At 43.3% G+C, this 17,588-nt stretch overlaps 1 protein-coding gene across 2 annotated transcripts in view; it reads left to right on the plus strand.

The window, feature by feature from the left end:
* The first annotated feature begins 242 nt into the window (after positions 1-242).
* The window catches only part of LOC140065735 (nicotinamide N-methyltransferase-like), a 39,974-nt gene continuing 22,628 nt past the window's right edge, over positions 243-17,588 (plus strand). The window contains exon 1 of one of the 2 annotated variants that reach the window (XM_072113308.1): positions 243-427. In XM_072113308.1, coding sequence (XP_071969409.1) covers positions 277-427 — 151 coding nt within the window. In that variant the 5' untranslated portion in view covers positions 243-276. Of the gene's footprint in view, positions 428-12,362; positions 12,445-17,588 lie in introns of those variants that run through there. The other variant, XM_072113309.1, reaches the window with a different exon arrangement.

The following is a 17,588-nucleotide window of genomic DNA, read 5'->3' on the forward strand; positions in this document are numbered from 1 at the left end:
CAAGCACAGCTCTATGGTTTCTAAGGGACAACATTGTTTCATTTATAAAAAATATCTTCGAACAGGTACATTTTTATTAGTAATATGCAATTCAAGGAATGCACCCCTTTAAACCTTAAGGCCAAATATAAACTAGTCCAAGGAGTTGTTTATTTAAAGGTTATTTATTCTACACGTGGACCCATGCTCCAATGACAGGCTCATGAATAGAATTATATAAATACCTGGAGCACCAGTGTAGAGGGAGTCACTTTGTCTGCAGCACAAGAGAAAACAATGGATTCCAGCAGCCACAAGTTCTACCATGTACACGGCTATGATACCAGAGAATATCAAGAGAAGCTTTTTTCAGATAAAGCTCGAAGCATTTTTGGAGAGGATACGTTAATATTTCCCATTGAACAACTTAAAAAAACTTTCCAGTTGGGTATGTAACTTGATTGTTCATTAGTTTTGAATAATCACTAACAATTGAATACATCTGGTATTCTTGTTTTTTGAAATGTGGAGGAGATGAGGGAACTACAAAATGCACCAATATAGCACCTACAGATAACAAAGGAAAGCCTTGGCCATATTTAATAAAGCAAATAGGGTTTTTTTGCATAAGCAGAGTCATTTGTTACCTCCTTTGTAGCCTTTGAAAACTTTTAACAAGAAATGTGTCTTATGTTTGTTTGTTACTGGGGAATATATTTATTATCAGTTTTCTGTCTTCAAATGTCTCAGAATTGTACCATCTGCCAAGCTGTGTCATGTTGGTGACTTTTTGTGAATGTGAGCAAACCTACTTTAACTTTTAATTTAAGACAACTTTCTCCAGATATACTATATAAATCCTGGTGGACAGGCTTATGACTTTTAAAAACTATTTTGTTCCAAAAAGTTACAAGTACACTTCATACATTCACACCACATGTACCACATTTATCAAACTGTCTAAGCCACTTTCAACAAATAATCCTTTTTGTAATGAAATGTTATACAAGTTTGTTAGTTATAACAAGCCTTGCACCTGTGTGAGATGACATGACCATGGCGCTCAATGACCAATGATGCTTCCTGCTGCATGTCGGCAAGCAGAGATCTAGAAATCAATGAGGGATTGATACAGAAATTGAATTGGTAAAATGCATATGTGAAATCCATGGCCGTTCAGGCTTCAAAGTCATACTCTGTCTTTAACCCCTTCCTGCACCCTGACGTAATTCTGAGCCCGTGTGATCACCGTGGGATCCCAGCAGTAGGTTTGCTACTATCACCACCCCGATTGTATAACCCTATCAACGGCGCGTCATAGTGACTGCGCCGTCTATAGTGCATAGCGCATAGTGCCATGGCGACCATAAGGTCTGCAAAGGACCCCATTGCTGCCTTCACTAGCAGCCTGTTAGGATTGTGCATTCTGTTTAGGCTGACTATGTAATACATAGTATTACAGTATATACAATGTATATACAATGTATATACAGTATATTACAATGAACAAGTGATCAAATGATCACTTGTTCATGTCCCACCCAGGGACAAAATAAAACAGTGAAAAAAAGTTAAAAAAAAAGCAATTAAAAAAATTATTAACCCCTTAACCTCGTTGGGTGCGGGTACATGGTGACACTCTCCATAGCCAGTAAGTCTTTGCTGCAATATTCTAGCACCAATCGCGGGTATGTTCTGATCTTTCGCCATGAGCCGAGGCTGTCTTGTTTTAACCAATTCATTACAATGTGCAATTTGCACAATTTAATGAATGTGGTGGAAAATCCCCATATACTGCCATACTATGGTATGGCAGTATATGGTAGGCTCGATCAGACAACCTAGGGTTAAAGTACCCTAGAGTGTCTGAAAAACAGTGAAAGTAAAAATTAAAAAAAAGTTTAAAAAATCAAATCATCCGGCCTTTCCCTAGATTTGAAATAAATATAAATATACAGTAAAAATCATAAGCACATTAGGAATCGCTGTGTCCGAAAATGGGCAATCAAAATATAATAAGAGTTTTCCATTGTGTTTCACCCCGTAACGGAAAATAGTGCACTGAGTCAAAAATTTTACTTTTTTACTATTTTGAGAAATATAAAAAATTCTATAAAAAGTGATCAAAATGTTGTATAGTTCTAAAATAAAAGCATTGAAAATCACACCACCCACAGCTCCGTACACCGAAGTATGTAGTATGAAGTCATAAGTGCCAGAAGATGGCAAAACAAAAAAAAAAATTTGTCCAGGAGGTTTTCATTTTTGTAAATGTATGAAAACATTATAAAACCTATAGACATTTAGTATCCCCGTGATAGGGCTGACCCAAAGAATAAAGTAGACTTGCCGTTTTGGGGTGCACAGTTAAAGCCATAAAAATCCAAGCCCACAAGAAAACGTTGCAGATGCGTTTTTTCCCCATTTTTGATGCATTTGGATTTTTCTTTCGGCTTCCCAGTACACGGCATGGAATATTCAATACCATCACTATGGGGCACATGTATCATAGTTTCAGCTAGGCAAATTGTCAAATTTTAGCGACTTTTGCAGTTTTTGCACCATTTTGCGCCATTTTTGCCGCAAATCTGCACCTGGTCCACGGCAGGTGCAAAGGTAGTTTTTTTTTTTCATGGAGCCGATTTTAACATGTAAATTGGAATTATTTCACATGCTTTAACTGTTTAACATTTTTTACAGCAACCTCTTTTGTCAAAATTCTTACATTTTTGCAATTTTTTTTTTTCTTTTTTAATTGGTTACTTCTAAGGGTGAGGTCATACCTAGCGGTTTAATTGCGTTTTTAGTGCATTTTGAAACGAATTACAACAGCTGAGGAGGTGATCTGCCTTATTTCATTACTGTTAACATTTGTGTTTACAAAATGCTATATAAACGCAGCATTAACACATGTGTTAACATTGTGTTTACTATGTGTATTGTAAATTCAAATGTTAACAGTAATGTAATTAGGAAAATCAACTCTACTCAGCAGTTGAATTAGGTTTCAAAAAATGCAACATGTGAAATCCCAAATTAACAGTAGTGTCCACTCCTGTATGTAACCCCCTCACATGGCTTGTGCCCACTCCAGTATATAACCCCTCACATGGCTTGTGTCCACTCCTGTATATAACACCCTCACATGGCTTGTGTCCTCTCCTGTATATAATCCCTCACATGGCTTGTATCCTCTTCTGTATATAACCCCCTTACATGGCTTGTGTCCTCTCCTGTATATAACCCCCTCACATGGCTTGTGTATTCTCCTGTATATAACCCCTCACATGGCTTGTATCTAGAGATGAGCGAACATACTCGTCCGAGCTTGATGCTCGTTCGAGCATTAGCGTACTCGAAACTGCTCGTTGCTCGGACGAATACTTCGCCCGCTCGAGAAAATGGCATCTCCCGCCGTTTTGCTTTTTGGCGGCCAGAAACAGAGCCAATCACAAGCCAGGAGACTCTGCACTCCACCCAGCATGACGTGGTACCCTCACACGTCGATAGCAGTGGTTGGCTGGCCAGATCAGGTGACCCTGGAATAGACTAGCCCCTGCCCGCGCTGCTCGGATCATTCTGTGTCTGGATGCCGCTAGGGAGAGAGCTGCTGCTGGTCAGGGAAAGCGTTAGGGTGTTCTATTAGAATAGTGTTAGGCAGGAGTGATTCTACAAGAACCCAACAGCCCTTCTTAGGGCTACAATAATGTTATACATTTTTTTTTTTTAATTTGCTTGTGGCTGGGCTTGCTGGCACTAGTAGTGCAGCTAGTACCATATTGTGAGGAATTTGCAGGGGGACTTGCTACCGTTGTGTTTAGCTCTTAGTGACACACATATCCACCTCAAACACCGAAGTGGGACAATTTATTAGGGGTTTGATTAGAATTAGGCAGAGTCTGCTGATTTATTTTTTTTTTACCTTTATTTCGTTTTATAGCTCAAACTCATCTTGCAAAACAGTGTGCTTTCAGTGTCGGCTACAAAATAGCCATAGGAGAACCCCAACGGCTTACTTAGGCCTACAATAGCGTTATATTTTCCTTTTTTTTGTTTGCTTGTGGCTGGGCTTGCTGGCATTAGTAGTGCAGCTAGTATCATATTGTGAGGAATTTGCTGAGAGACCTGCGACCGTTGTGTTTAGCTCTTAGTGACACGCATATCCACCTCAAACACCGAAGTGGGACAATTTATTAGGGGTTTGATTAGAATTAGGCAGAGTCTGCTGATTTTTTTTTTTTTTACCTTTATTTCATTTTATAGCTCAAAGTAATCAGGCACAGCACAAAATCCAGTTGTGTGCTGTCAGTGTAGGTTAGAAACTAGCCATAGCAATAGGATAGCATCATTTTGTTAAAAAAATAAAAAATAAAAATAAACACACAAAAAAAAAAAAATTAAAAGTTTACACTTTAATTTGGAAAATGTTTAACCCGAGGGCTAGGGGTAGAGGACGAGGGCGTGGACGTGGGCGTCCAACTACTGCAGGGGTCAGAGGCCGTGGTCCTGGGCGGGGTGAGACACCACCTGTTGATGAGGGAGCAGGGGAACGCCGCAGAGCTACACTCCCTAGGTTCATCATGTCTCAAGTTACTGGGACTCGTGGTGCGAACAAGTGATGTCGGGGATTGCGGACAATGCTTCTAGCCATTTGTCCACCAGTCAGTCTTCCACGCAGTCTACCCATGTCACCGAAATCAGCACTCCTCCAGCTCCTCCACCTCAGCCTCCTTCCCCCCAGTCTGCCCCCTCCCAGCAAAATTTGGCATTTGAACCGGCATACTCTGAGGAACTGTTTTCTGGACCCTTCCCACAGTCACAAACCACTTGTCCGGTTGCTGCTGAGCAATTTTCCGATGCCCAGGTTTTCCACCAGTCGCAGTCTGTGGGTGATGATGACATTATTGACGTAGTGGAAGAAGTGTGTAAAGAGGTGTCGGACGATGAGGAGACACGGTTGTCGGACAGTGGTGAAGTTGTTGTCAGGGCAGGAAGTCCGAGGGGGGAGCAGACTGAGGGATCGGAGGATGATGAGATGACAGACCCAAGCTGGGTTGATAGGCCGGGTGAACACAGTGCTTCTGAGACGGAGGCGAGTCCTATAGCAGAACAGGTTGGAAGAGGCAGTGGTGGGGCCAGACGGAGAGGCAGGGCCAGAGCTGGTGCATCAGCGCCAAATGTTGCCCGTAGTCAAGCTCCCGTGGCGAGGGCTAGATTTTCAGAAGTCTGGAGGTTCTTAAAAGAAATACCGGATGACCGACGGACTGTGGTGTGCAACCTTTGCCAAACCAGGATCAGCAGGGGTTCCACCACTAATAGCTTAACTACCACCAGTATGCGCAGGCATATGAATGCTAAACACCCCACTCAATGGCACCAAGCCCGTACACCTCCGGCCGGGCACACCACTGCTCCTTCCCCTGTGTCATCTGCTAGTCAGCCCCCTGCCCAGGACCACGGCCCAAACACCTCCCGTGCGAAAACCCCATCTTCGCCTTCACGATCCTCCACAGCATCCACCAGCGTTCAGCTCTCCATACCCCAGACGCTGGAGCGCAAAAGGAAGTATAGCGCAACCCACCCACACGCCCAAGCCCTCAACGTCCACATCTCCAAGTTGCTTAGCCTGGAGATGCTGCCCTATAGGCTGGTAGAGACCGAGGCCTTTCGAAACCTCATGGCAGCGGCCGCCCCTCGGTATTCGGTCCCCAGCCGCCACTACTTTTCCCAATGTGCCGTCCCAGCCCTGCACAAGCACTTGTCACAGAACATCATCCGTGCCCTGACCAACGCCGTTTCTGACAAGGTCCACCTGACCACGGACACGTGGACCAGTGCTGCCGGGCAGGGCCACTATATATCGCTGACGGCACATTGGGTTAACTTGGTGGAGGCTGGGACCGAGTCTGACCCTGGGGCTGCTCATATACTGCCGACGTCGAGGATTGAGGGGCCTACCTCGGTCCAGGTCTCAAAGGCCTACTATGCCTCCTCCTCCTCCCACCCCTCCTCCACCTACTCCTCCTCCGAATTACCATCCGTGGGCATGGCGCCATCAGTCGGTAGCTCTAGGCACAGCAGCAGTGCCATCGCTAAGCGACAGCAGGCGATGCTCAAACTGCTGAGCCTAGGCGATAAAAGGCACACCGCCCAAGAGCTATTACAGGGCATCACGGCGCAGACTGATCTGTGGCTGGCACCGCTGAACCTGAAGCCAGGCATAGTTGTGTGTGACAACGGCCGTAACCTGGTGGCGGCTCTGCAACTCGGCGGACTGACACATGTGCCATGCCTGGCCCATGTGTTAAATCTCATAGTTCAGCGTTTCCTCAAGACATACCCCAATCTGTATGATTTGCACACGAAGGTGCGCCGCATCTGTGCGCATTTCAGGAAGTCCAGCACAGATGCTGCCACTCTCAGGGCAGCGCAGCGCCGCCTCCAACTGCCCGCTCACCGACTGTTGTGCGACGTGCCTACGAGGTGGAATTCAACATTAACCATGTTATCCAGAGTTTACCAGCAGCGCAGAGCGATTGTAGACTGCCAGATGTCAACTTCCACCAGAACTGGTAGTCAGGTCAGTCAGCTTCCTCAAGTCTACAATGAGGAGTGGACGTGGATGTCTGATATCTGTCAGGTGCTGAGTAACTTTGAGGAGTCAACACAGATGGTCAGTGGCGATGCCGCCATCATCAGCCTCACCATCCCGCTGCTTGGCCTGTTGAAAAACTCTCTGGTCAGCATGAAGTCGGAAGCTTTGCGCTCGTCACAAAAGACGGGGGAGAAGATTCCCTTGTTGATAGCCAAAGCACCCTTAGGTCTGTTTCTCAGCGCATATCGGAGGAGGTGGAGGAGGAAGAGGAGGAGAATGTTGGCGAGACAGAAGAGGGGATCATTGTTCAGTCCTTCACTGTTCAGCGTGTATGGGCAGAAGAAGAGGAGTTGGAGGAGTTGGAGGAGGAGGAAATGGGCAGTCAGGCCAGTGAGGGGAGTGAATTCTTGCGCGTTGGGACTCTGGCACATATTGCAGATTTCATGCTAGTCTGCCTATCCCGTGACCCTCGCGTTCAAAGAATTTATTCCAGCACCGATTACTGGGTATTCACTCTCCTGAACCCACGGTACAAGCAAAATCTTTCCACTCTCATCCCTGGAGAGGAAAGGAGTGTGAGAATGCATGAATACCAGCAGGCCCTGGTGCACAAGCTGAAACAGTATTTCCCTTCTGACAGCGCTAGTGGCAGAGGGCGTACTTCTGTGGGACAAGTAGCGAGGGAGAGTAGGCGAGCAGGCAGCTTTTCCAGCACTGGCAGGAGTACGCTTTACAAGGCCTTTGCCAGTTTTATGTCACCCCAGCAAGACACTGTCACCTGTCCCCAGTCTCGGCAGAGTAGGGCTGATCTTTACAGAAAGATGGTGAGGGAGTACGTAGCTGACCATCGTCCTAAATGATCACACAGCTCCCTACAACTACTGGGTTTCAAAGCTGGACATGTGGCACGAACTGGCGCTGTACGCCTTGGAGGTTCTTGCCTGCCCTGCCGCTAGCGTGTTGTCCGAGCGGGTTTTCAGTGCATCTGGTGGCATCATCACCGATAAGCGTACACGCCTGTCGACTGACAGCGCTGACAGGCTGACGCTTATCAAGATGAATAAAGCCTGGATTTCTCCGGATTTTCATTCTCCACCAGGTGAAAGAAGCTCAACCTGAATAATGTATGCACTCCTCCTCCTCATTGTCCTCCTTCTCCTCCTCTTTGTACACTAAAGCATAGGAAACTGGCTATTTTTTGCCAGGGCCAACTGGCTCTAGCTATAGTACTCTATGTATTTGATTTTTCTGGAGGGCCACCTGCCCGGTCCTCTGTTTTAAGCAATTTTTGGGAGTGCCACATACAGGCACTCAATCTATTTAATTTTTCTGGAGGACCACCTACCTGCTCCTCTGGTTTGAAAACTTTTTTGGACTGCCACATACAGGCACTCAATTTATTTAATTTTTCTGGAGGACCACCTACCTGCTCCTCTGGTTTGAAAACTTTTTTGGACTGCCACATACAGGCACTATCCAAATTAAATTGTCTCCATAGCAGCCTCCACATGTCGTCTTTTTAGCTGGCTCCACACGTTGTCTCCATTGCTACCTCCACACGTCATCGCCATAGCTGCCTCCAAAAGTCGTCCATATAGCTGCCTCCATACATTGTCTCCTTATCAAACGAACTGTGTCAGGCAGAATTTTGGGTTGTTTTCATGGATTCCACATCAAACTTGTTAACTTTGTCGCCACCCTGCTGTGTAATCCACAAAATATACTGGCAAACTTTTATCATTTACCGATATTATTTCAGCGCTTCTTGCGCATCTGTTTACATTCCCCTCACCCGCCATATCCCAAACTTATAAGAACGCTACTACACTTGATCTTATACAAAAGGTTCTTAGAAGTGCTGTTTGGGGAGTAGCCTAGAGACAGGGGCTTGGATTGGCAAAAGCTTGCCTGGCAGCGGAGCGCCAGCGCCATCTCAAGATCCAACTAACATAGTTTTAACTGCAGCACCTTTAATCTACTACTAGTTCACTGCCTCCATACATCGTCCCCTTATCAAACGAGCTGTGTCAGGCAGAATTTTCAGGTGTTTCACCAGATACATAGTGGAACTCGGCCCATCTGTCGCCGCCATGCTGGAGACCTGAAGTTGCAATCATAGCAGCGCAATATGGATGCCCCATACTGTCGCTCTTAATCATGGAACCATTTCCGTAAAAACAATTAAAAATAGAACCACTATGCTATTCCATTATTCCTAGGTGAAATATTCAAACGACCCGGCCTGATTTGAAAATTATAATTTTTTCAAAGTAAACGCTTCTGGCCCCCAGGCCCATTTTGGGTGGGGGGAGCCGAGAGACAGGGGCTTGGACAGGCGAAAGCTCGCCTGGCAGTGGACCGCCAGCTCCATCCCAAGATTAGGCAGCCTCAGAGGCATCCATGCATGCTGCCTCTGCTGTTTCCTGTCCATTTTGTCCATTATACCCCAGACGCTGGAGCACGAGAGTATATGCAGCACATCATCCCCTTATCAAACGAGCTGTGTCAGGCAGAATTTTCAGGTGTTTCACCAGATACATAATGGAACTCAGCCCATCTGTCGCCGCCATGCTGGAGACCTGAAGTTGCAATCATAGCAGCGCAATATGAATGCCCCATACTGTCGCTCTTAATCATGGAAGTCGTCTCCATGGCTGCCTCCAAATGTCGTCCCCTTATCAAAAGAGCTGTGTCAGGCTCATTTTTCAGGTGTTTCACCAGATACGTTATGGATCTTGGTCACTATGTCGCCACCATGCTGTGTTATCGACTAAATATACCGTCAACCTTTTTGTTCACATAGGAAATCATTTCACCTCCTCAGGTGAAACCTGAGTCCATTTAGGGTATGTCGCCATGACACTCTCTAGCCTGCCACTGCTGCCGCTGCCTCTGCATGCCGTCCCTTATAGTGTCAGGGTCAATTATTGGATGTTTTAGATGCTATCTAGCCTCATTCGGTCACTCTGCCATGGCCATGCTGTTGCCCATAATTTTGGCATAATGGTGCGATTAAGCAGCCTCAGAGGCATCCATGCATGCTGCCCCTGCTGTTTCCTGTCCATTTCCGTGGTGTTTCCATCCTTTTCTGAGGTTCCCAGGTGTTTGGCCAAGCTTCCCTGTGCAGAGCCTTGGTCCCCTTGAAAAATGCTCGAGTCTCCCATTGACTTCAATGGGGCTCGTTATTCGAGACGAGCACTCGAGCATCGGAAAAGTTCGTCTCGAATAACGAGTACCCGAGCATTTTAGTGCTCGCTCATCTCTAATGGTTTCTCTTATTGAGCATATTCATCTTTTCTGTAAGTTTGTAATCTGCTGAATTAGTTTTGCTTTCTTGACGGATGGAAAGAAAGACATTTGCTGCACCCAATTCAGTGATCCAAGTAATATAGTCTCTGTGCTCAAGGTTAAAGGGGTATTCCCATCCCATCATTTACATTTATTGAATTCATTTGCCATGTGTAAATATTTCTTTAATTGTATGTTATTAAAAAAATGTTCCTGTGTGAAGATAATTTCTCATAAATGTAGTAACATGGTCCCTTAGAAGCCAAATAGCTTCCCCGGATACGACCACCTCTGCTGGAGGGATTGTACAAAGAAATAAAAGATTTTTGTACATGAAATGTCTGTCAGTTACTGTATGTCCCACAGCCGTCCTGTGGTAATGATTGCTGCATCCAGCGGTTCAGACAGGGCTCAATAGCGCATGTCTGCCTAAATGTGAGGTGGTCGTATCCAAGCAAGCCATCTCGTTTCTAAGGGACTGAATGACTACATTTATGAGAAAATCGGGCAGATTTACTTACCTGGTCCATTCGCGATCCAGTGGCGCGTTCTCTGCAGTGGATTCGGGTCCGGCCGGGATTCACTAAGGTAGTTCCTCCGACGTCCACCAGGTGGCGCTGCTGCGATGAAGTTCCGAGAGGCCCGCTGCAATGCACTGAAGTTCACCGGCCTATTCCTAGTGAAGGTAAGCGCGAGTCCTGCGACACTTTTTCCGAATCCGTCGGGTTTTCGTTCGGCCACGCCCCCCGATTTCCGTCGCCTGCATGCCAGCGCCGATGCGCCACAATCCGATCGCATGCGCCAAAATCCTGGGGCAATACAGGGAAAATCGGCACAAATCGGAAATATTCGGGTAACACGTCAGGAAAACGCGAATCGGGCCCTTAGTAAATGACGCCCATTATCTTCAAATAGGAAGATTTTTTTTAATAACTTTCAATTGAAGAAATGTTTACATATGGCAAATGAATTCAATTAAATGTAAATGCCCAGAAGGGAATACCCCTTTAAGTTGGACTTTTTTCAATTGAATATCCACCCTAATTGTTTTAGGGTCTTTAACGTTAAGTCCCTGTGTTGTCCCACGTCTTGTTCCATGTGTGCGAGAATTAGCAAGTCGTCCAGGTTGGGAATGATCAAAACACCTTTTGTCGTCAAGAAGGCCACTACTACGCTGATAATTTTGGAGAAGGTTCTTGTTGTGGAAGATATTCTTAACCCCTTAACGCCGAAGCCACTTTTCACCTTCCTGACACGGCCCATTTTATAAAATCTGCCCTGTGTCACTATAAGTGGTTATAACTTCGGAACGCTTTAACATATCAAAGTAATTTTAAAATTGTTTTCTAATGACATTTAGTACTTTATATTAGTTGAAAAATTTTGTTATGCGTTTATTTATGTAAAAAAAAAATATTTGGTGAAAATTTGGAAAAAGTCTCGACTTTTGAAATTGAGAACGTTCTACTTTTTCCATACATAGTCATAACAGCAAAAAAACTTGATAACTAACATTGATTGAATGTCTGATTTATGTCTCCATAGTTTTTATGCATTCTCTCACTTTTGTAAGATGTTATGGGGCTTTGAACTTTAGGTGCGATTTCTCAAATCTTCATAAAAAACACAAAATCACGCTTTTGCAGGACCTGCTTAGATTTCAAGCCACTTTACGAGGCCTAAATAAAAGTAAAACCCCATAAATTACCCCATTATAGAAACTACACCCCTTAATGTATGTCAAACAACTTTTATGAAGTTTGTTAACCCTTTAATTGTTTTACAGGGGATAAAACAAAATTGGATGCAATTTTGAAATTTACATTTTTTTGGCTAAATGAATGTGTTTTTCAAAAAATGTACAAATTCTCAGTGGATAAAATACCAAAAAGCTTCAAAGTTTGATACCCAATTTTTTCTGAGTGTAACAATACCCCTTGTGTTGGTAACCTGCTGTATGAGCACACGCCAGGGCATTTAAGAGAAGCGGCACCATTCAGAGCAGATTATACATTGAATAGCCAATAAAAAAGGCACAACCTTTATTTTTTGGGAAATTTGGAAAATAAGGGCTTATTTTTTGTGACCTTAGATGCACTTTACAAATACTTTATTTTAGTGGGTCATAAGCTCATTGATGAGATTTTATTAATTCTTAAATGTATGTAAGAAAAAAAAAATCGTAAATTTTGGTTTCATTTCTTCTTTAATTTTTTGGGGGCTGTACATAGTACCATAAAAATAACATATTATCTTTGTTCTATAGATCACTACAATTACGGTGATTCCTCATTTATATACCATATTTTCTGGACTATAAGACGCACTGTTTAGCAAGAAAAAATCTTGCTAAAAAGTCCCTGCGTCTTATAGACCGAAGGTCAGATGGATCCAGCACTGCCAGACCCTCCTGACCGCTGTAAGGGAGATCGGGTGATGCTCTGATACAGAGCTGCAGCCGATCTCCCAGAGAGGAGCCTCTGATGTCCTACAGGACCTGCGGTGATGTCAGAATCATGTGACTGATCACATGATTCTTACATCACCACAGGTCTCATACTGCAATGCTGCCCTGGGACAGGGTAAGAGAGAAGGGGAATGGGGGAAGTATGTGTGTGGTTCTGTGTGTGTGTGTGTGTGTATAGGTGAGCTGAGTGTGTGTGTATAGGTGGGCTGTGTGTGTGTATAGGTGAGCTGTGTGTGTGTATAGGTGAGCTGTGTGTGTATGTGGATGGATGATGCAGAGCTGAGTGTGTATAGGTGAGCAGGGCCAATTCTAGCATATTTGCTGCCTGAGGCGAATATTAACCCCTTAAGGACGCAGCCATTTTGTAGCTTAAGGCTCAGTCCGATTTTTTGGATTCTGACTTGCTTCGCTTTATATGGTTATAACTTTTGAACACTGTTACTTATCAAAACGATTCTGAGAATGTTTTTTCCCCACATGTTGTACTTCATTTTAGTGGTAAATTTTGGCAGATAAGTTTTGCGTTTATTTACAAAAAAAAAGAAAATATGATAAATTTTTTGAAAAATTTGCCTTTTTCGAAATTCTAAATCATTGCATTTTCAGGCAGATAGATTTACCACCTAAATAAGTTGCTGAATAACATTTCCCATTTGTCTATTTTACATTTTCATAATTTCTGAAATGTCTGGATAATTTATTTTGATGTCACGCGGCTTACAAATAGAATATCGCTTTTCCGGATTTTCAGAATTGACTATTTTGGGGATAAATACAGTTTTGAATGAAATTTTACATATTTAGCATCAAAACCCCCTATATAATCTACCCATTTTCAAATCTGCACCCCTCAAGCTATCAAAAACAGCTTTTACGAAGATTGTTAACCCCTTGAGATCTTCATAGTAATTGAATCAAAATGGAGGTGAAATTTAGAATGGTCATATTGTTCCCTTATACGTTCATTTAGCACTAAAATTTACACATTTCCAAAATATAAAAAGAGAAAACCCACCATACAATTTGTTCTGCAATTTCTCCTGAGTACAAAGACCCCCCACATGTGGCTGTGACTTGTTTTATGGGGGCACAGCGAGGTGCAGAAGGGAAGGAGGGCGCTGCAGCTGCCAGGATTTTAGTTTCCTCATTGGCCTCTTTTGAAGGCTATAAAATTTTCGCTTTTTCGTTATTGGGGCCATGTGACGGCATTTTTTTTGCGGGATGAGATGCTTTTTCCATTTTTACCATTTTGGGGTTGGTATCACCTATTGTTGAAAATTTAGGAACTTTTTTTGAGGGCAGGAGTAGAAAAGCATAAATTCTGTACTGGATTTTTTACTTTTTTTTTTTTTTTGGTGTTCACCGTATAGACTAATAATCATGTTATCTTTATTCTATGGGTCGATACGATTACGGGTATACCAGACATGAATATATTTTCTTACGTTTTACTAAATTTGTCAAACAAAACCCTAATGTGGGGAAAAATCTATCATTTATGTATTGCCGTCTTTCAAGTGGCATAACATTGTTACTTTTTTGGCTACGGAGCTGGTTGATGGCTTGTTTTTTGCGGGACATGTTGCACCAGTATCATGTCTGAGTACATATGGTTTTTTGATCGCATTTTATAGCATTTTTTGTGGGATTGAAAAGGTAAAAATCATAATTTTTGGAGGGTTTATCGTGGGGGTTCAATAATGATTTACTTTTATTCTACGGGTTGTTACGGACACGGTGATACTATATATGTGGGGTTTGTGTTATGATTTAGACTTTTTGTTGAGTTATATGTCTCTTTATATGTTTTGGGGGTTTGGGGCATTTTTAGTGATTTATGACTTTATTTTTTTATTGAATAACTTTTTTTTTTTTTACTTTTTCACTTTTATACCATGGGACATGAACAAGCAATCATCTGATTGCTTCTTCATGATAATATTCTGCAATACTGATGTATTGCAGAGTATTATCAGTGTCAGCCTATACACTTGCATAGGCTGGCACTGTGCCAGTAAGATGACGTCACAGACGCCATCTTACCGGCAATTCTTGCAAGTAACTCTGGGGTCCAGATCCCGAAAACGGTTCAGGGGGGCCGATCGTAGGGGAAAGACCCCCCAGATGCATGTTAGATGCTGCGGTCGCGCTGACCGCGGCATTTAACGGGTTAAGCACCCGCGATCGGAGACAACTCCGATTGCGCGTGTTACACTGGGGTGCCGGCTATTAGTTACAGCCGGCCCCCCCGTGTTTCCCGATGCCGGTTTGGCTCTGATCCAGAGCCGAGCCGGCATAAGCGCTGTGGCGGATATATCCGCCACTGAGCGCTAAGTCACTGCGCTCCGTGGCGGATATATCTGCCACGGAGCGTGAAGGGGTTAAAATGCTGCCCCCCCCCCCGCTCCCTGTTAAGTAAATCCTTAAACTTTACTAACAATTAACAACCCTACAGACAGCTCCCTGACACTGTGTGACTGACTACAGGATCTGAGAGGCATTAGTGGCATCTAGTACGTTATAGATGACAATTTCTTCCATCAGTAGGACTTTATTCCGGGTTCTCCAATCCATGACGTATCACTGCTGAATTCACGGCCAGATATCTTCAGCTCCGTGCAGCATCTCCACCCAGCGTCCCTAAAAATACCACAGTCACTTACAGTATGAAGTCTCCTGGATAACAACACTGTGCTCCTAAATAATATATACCCCTCACAACACAACTGACCGCACTCTCCACACATATAACACATCCCTTCATTATATAGTGATAAAATCTTGCCCCACATATACAGCCCCTCCCAGCTTAGTAATATACTGTATCCGATATACATCCCCCCAGCTTAGTGATATATAATATATACAGCACCCCCCCAGTATAAAATGATTCTGGCCCCATATAATATCTATAGCATCCCCCCCAGTATAAAATAATTATAGCCCCAAATAATATATATAGCATCCCCCCAGTATAAAATAATTATAGCCCCAAATAAAATGCATAGCATTCCATCATCCCCCCCCCCCCAGTATAAAATAATTCTGGCCCCATATGATATATATATAGCGCCCCCCCCCCCCAGTATAAAATAATTATAGCCCCAAATAAAATACATAGCATTCCATCACCCCCCCCCCCCCCAGTATAAAATAATTCTGGCCCCATATGATATATATAGCGCCCCCGCCCACTATTAATTATAAGCCACATTTAATTAATTAAATACATAAAAAATAATAGAAATCCTACTCACCTGCAGGCAGCTGCTCCCTCGGCGCGGCTCTCCTGTGATCCGCGGCTCCGCACAGTGACACAGGCGGCCTGACGTCATGACGCCTGTGTCACTGCTTAGAACGGAGCGACGCAGCTGCCGGAAAGGTGCTACGTCGCTCTGCATATAAATCGCGCCAGTGTCTTAAAGAGACAGGCGCGATTTATTTAGCTGGTGGGCGATTCGGGCGTTAATGGACGCCTGAATCGCCCACTTTAGAGCGGCGAATTTCAGTGCCCTTTACAGGGACCCGCATTCTGCCGCCTGAAGCGAGATTTTCATCTCGCCTTATGGCAGATGCGGCCCTGTAGGTGAGCAGAGTGTGTATAGGTGAGCAGAGTGTGTATAGGTGAGCAGAGTGTGTATAGGTGAGCAGAGTGTGTATAGGTGAGCAGAGTGTGTATAGGTGAGCAGAGTGTGTATAGGTGAGCAGAGTGTGTATAGGTGAGCAGAGTGTGTATAGGTGAGCAGAGTGTGTATGTGGATGGATGATGCAGTGCTGAGTGTGTAAATGTATGTTTGTGTGTGCTGTTCTTTAGTGAGACCAACAGGGATATTTTAATTGGTGTAAAATATATTTTTCCTTTTTCTGGAAGCCTAAATCTGGGGTGCGTCTTATAGTAAGAAGCGTCTTATAGTCCGAAAAATACGATAGTTTTTTATATGTTTTCACAATTTTATCAAAGAAAAACTAATACAGGGAAAATCTCAATTATTTTCGTATCGCTATCTTTTCGGAGACATAGCTTTAATGTTTTTTGGTTGACACAGTTGGTTTAGGGATTATTTTTTGCATGTTGAGTTGTCCTTTTCAGTGATACCATTTCGGCACATAACTTTTTTGATCACTTTATAGAACATTTTTGTGAAGTGATTTTATGAAAAATGTAAATTTTTGGTGAGTTTTTCTGATTTAGTTTTTTCGGCACTGACCAAGCGGGCCCAAAAATGTTTCTGAGTTATTGTACAGATTGTTGCTGACACGGCCATACCAAATATGTGGGGTGTTTTGGTGATTTTTTTTTTTAACTTAAATAGATATGTGTAGGGAATGTTTGTGTTTAGGGGACTTTATGTAATTAATTATTTTTATTAAATAATGTTTTTATTAAGTGTTTAACTTTTACAGGTTTAAATTTCTTCACCTAATACAGTGTAATAAAATTTTTACACTGTATTATGTGACACACTGAGCATACCGCATGCTAATAGGATCCAAGGATTTGATGTGATCTGGATCCATTGTTGATAAAAAAAGAATAAGTCTTCCCCCACTCTGGCCTCATTGTTTTCAGAAGGGCTTGGCGCAATTGCTGGAGCTAAGTAGGAAGCCTCTTCCCTTGCCACCTTTAGAGTAAGCTCCACTTACCTTTCTTCCCTTTGGTTTCACAAACGAGCTGCTTCTTTTGGTTTGCTCTTGTCTCTGGAAAGCCTTCCTTTCTAACTGGAGCTTTTTCAAGGACTGTGTCTAATTTGGTACCAAACATGTATTATCCTTCAAAGGGAATTACGCATAGTTTAGACCTGAAGTCACCACTCCATTTCCTGAGCCAAAGTGAATGCAGGGCTGAATAGGATAATGCACTAAACCTTATGCCCTCTGTCGAGGCTTTAGCAATAAATGCAGTAGCAGATTTAAAAGTGGGAAAGGTACTAAATAACAGATCTCGAGGAGTTCCATCCTCAATATGATTTTCTAAGAATGATAGCCAGTAGAAAAAGGTATAAGCATCATCAAAGGCGTATCTGTTCTTGAATTCATTAAAAACTGAGATCCAGTTTTCTGGCTACCTCCATTTTTCAATGCTCAAATACTTTAGGCCCCATTCACACCATTGTATGAAAACTGCCGTATGTATGGCCATTTATACAGAAGGAATATGAACCCAATGGGCAAAAGGTCCATCCATGTACATGGCCGAATGGTCCCACGTACTGTACTGTAAGCAAGTCATATAAAAATATATAGCATATCCTATTTTCC

Source organism: Engystomops pustulosus, chromosome 6 (genome assembly GCF_040894005.1).
Source record: "Engystomops pustulosus chromosome 6, aEngPut4.maternal, whole genome shotgun sequence".
Classification (NCBI taxonomy): domain Eukaryota; kingdom Metazoa; phylum Chordata; class Amphibia; order Anura; family Leptodactylidae; genus Engystomops; species Engystomops pustulosus.